At 53.3% G+C, this 2,420-nt stretch overlaps 1 protein-coding gene across 1 annotated transcript; it reads right to left on the bottom strand.

Annotated features, from left to right (window-relative positions):
* Nucleotides 1-363: 363 nt before the first annotated feature.
* Nucleotides 364-1,335, bottom strand: LOC140715745 (C5a anaphylatoxin chemotactic receptor 1-like). Its single transcript, XM_073028115.1, has one exon. It carries the CDS (start codon nucleotides 1,333-1,335, stop codon nucleotides 364-366), a length of 972 nt encoding a protein of 323 aa, XP_072884216.1.
* Nucleotides 1,336-2,420: the final 1,085 nt, after the last annotated feature.

The raw sequence follows: 2,420 nt of genomic DNA, 5'->3' as shown, positions 1-2,420 counted from the left end.
AGCACCTCTGGTCATCCTGTCACAGGAAGAGTATGGGGGCTTTGGGGAGGGTGCAGAAGGGGTTCACCAGGATGCTGTCCGGATTAGAGGGCATGAGCTATAAGGAGAGTTTGGGGAATTTTAGGCTGTTTTCTCTGACTGTGGCTGAGTGGAGACCTGAGAAAGGTTTGAAAGGTATTCAGGAAAATGAGATAATGCACATCTGGAGGCTTTAGAGAGGGTCTTTCCTGGATCATTAGGCCTAAGGAGACGTTGGATCAACTATGTTCAGAGACGTCCATTAGGAACAGCCCCCATCACCCCCCGTTGCTGAATGTCCAACATCTCGGTCATCAGAGGGCCCTTGTGAGAGCGGAGGGTCCCTCAGTTTCTTGTCTCTGCTGAAACAGTGGGGGTGAGAGGATTAGTCCCCAATTCCATCTTCTCCTCGGTAAAGACCAGGCGGAGAGTGGCGGCCAGGGAACGCCTGAAGACCTGGCGGAAGTCGCGGCCGAAGAAGGCGTAGATGACTGGGTTGAAGACGCAGTTCAAGGAGCCCAAGGAGGAAGTGTAATACAAAGACTGCAGGGGAATGCTTATTGATAATTTCCAGAGAGTGTCGCAAACAGTGATGGGGAGCCAGCAGACAATAAAAACAGAGACCATTGTAATGGTGAGATGAATGAGGTACCTGGATTTGGGGAACGTTTTCCCCTTCAGCTTCCGGACAATCAGAAGGTAGCACACGGCCATGATCAGGAGGGGGGGGCCGAAGGACAGGACGTTCCCAGTTACCTCCAACGCAACCCAGGTCTGGTCCGTCGAATACGACTCAGTGAAGAGATGCAAGAGTTCAGGCAGGCAAAAGAGGAAGGCCAGGCTCCAGGCCGCGAAGCAGGCCGCACGCACCCAAACCGGGCCCTTGTGGTACCGAAACCAGACGGGCCGAGTGATGGCCAGGCACCGCACGATGCTGATCAGGGTCAACAACAGAGCAACGGTGGACATGTGGAATTTGAAGATCCATCGGAGCAATCTCCAGAATGTTACACTGACAGAGGGACCGGGCAGGCAGCTGTAGGCCAGCAGGGTGGGGAGGGTGAGGCAGTAAGTCAGGTCCGCCATCGCCAGGTTGAGGAAACACACCGTGTACACGTTCCTCTCCATGTTGAAGCCTGTCACCCAGATGACGGCGCCGTTGCCGGGGGCACCCAGCAGGACGATGAGAGCGAAGACCATCTTGAGAGCGGCACCGGGCGCTGACCATTCCGTCCCTCCGGAACTGCAGTTGCTGATGTTGTGGCTCCCAGTGGCAGCGAGCTCAACCAGATTGTTGTGACCGTTGGAGAGCGACATGGCTGGGGGAGAGATTGAAGAAGTGAGCGGGGCAGCGAATGGAGACAGGGGGGTGGGCAGATGGAGAGAGGATAAAAGAGTTGACCGGTGAGCGGCAGGACAGAGAGTTCCAGATCCCAAACACAACACCCCCCACCCCCCACCACCAATCCAATGGAGGAAAAATTCTCCCTCAGGTTTCCTCTACAACTATCACACCTCACCATTGTCCCCTGGCGTTAGGCAACCCTGCCACGGGGTACGTTCCTGACTCAGCAATCTCTCTCAGCATTACATCATTGTACTCCCAGACTCGGATATCAGATCCAATATTACCAATACTCCCTACAACATGGTGTGTGTGTGTGTGTGTGTGTGTGTGTGTGTGTGTGTGTGTGTGTGTGTGTGTGTGTGTGTGTGTGTGTGTGGTGGGGGGGTGTATGTCTGTCTCTGGAAGTGGGTGTGTGTGTCTCAGGCTTGTCTTCCCCTTATACCCCAAAGTTTCCCTTATCCCTAGACCTCACGGAATGTAATAGCAGACTGGAAGGAGCTTAACTCTGTGTCTGGCCCCGGGAGTGTCTGATGGGACGGGATGGAGGGATATTCACTCTGTGTCTGATCCGTGGAATGTGTAATGCGACGATGCATGAAAGCTGCACTCTGCGTCCTCGAGAAGGGTCTCGGCCCGAAACGTTGATTATTTGTTGGTTTCCATAATGCGATCTTAACTGCTGAGTTGCTGCATCATTTTCGAGTGTTAACCTGGATTTCCAACATCTGCAGAACCTCTTGTGTTCGCCCTGTGTCTGACCTTTTGGCGTTATGATTATACCCAGTGAGAAACCTTATGACTGAGCTTAATCGGACTCTGGAAACCTCATTAACACAGTTTTCTGGTTCTCTCGCGTCCTCAATGTGGGATCGTGGTTTCACGTCTCCAGGTCTCAGGGATCGGACGATGCCCGCAGTTTAAACATTTGCTGCTGCAGAACCAGTTTCAGACACCAGGTGGAGACATCGTCAGGGGATGTCGGTGGCAAACAGGATGGCCATTTCAACTGCAACCATTCCAACGCAACAGACAAAAAAATACAGGAGGGACTCGG

This window comes from Hemitrygon akajei, chromosome 24 (assembly GCF_048418815.1).
Source record: "Hemitrygon akajei chromosome 24, sHemAka1.3, whole genome shotgun sequence".
NCBI lineage: Eukaryota > Metazoa > Chordata > Chondrichthyes > Myliobatiformes > Dasyatidae > Hemitrygon > Hemitrygon akajei.
Note: the sequence above shows the minus strand (reverse complement) of the source record. Positions and strands in the feature narration are given on the sequence as shown.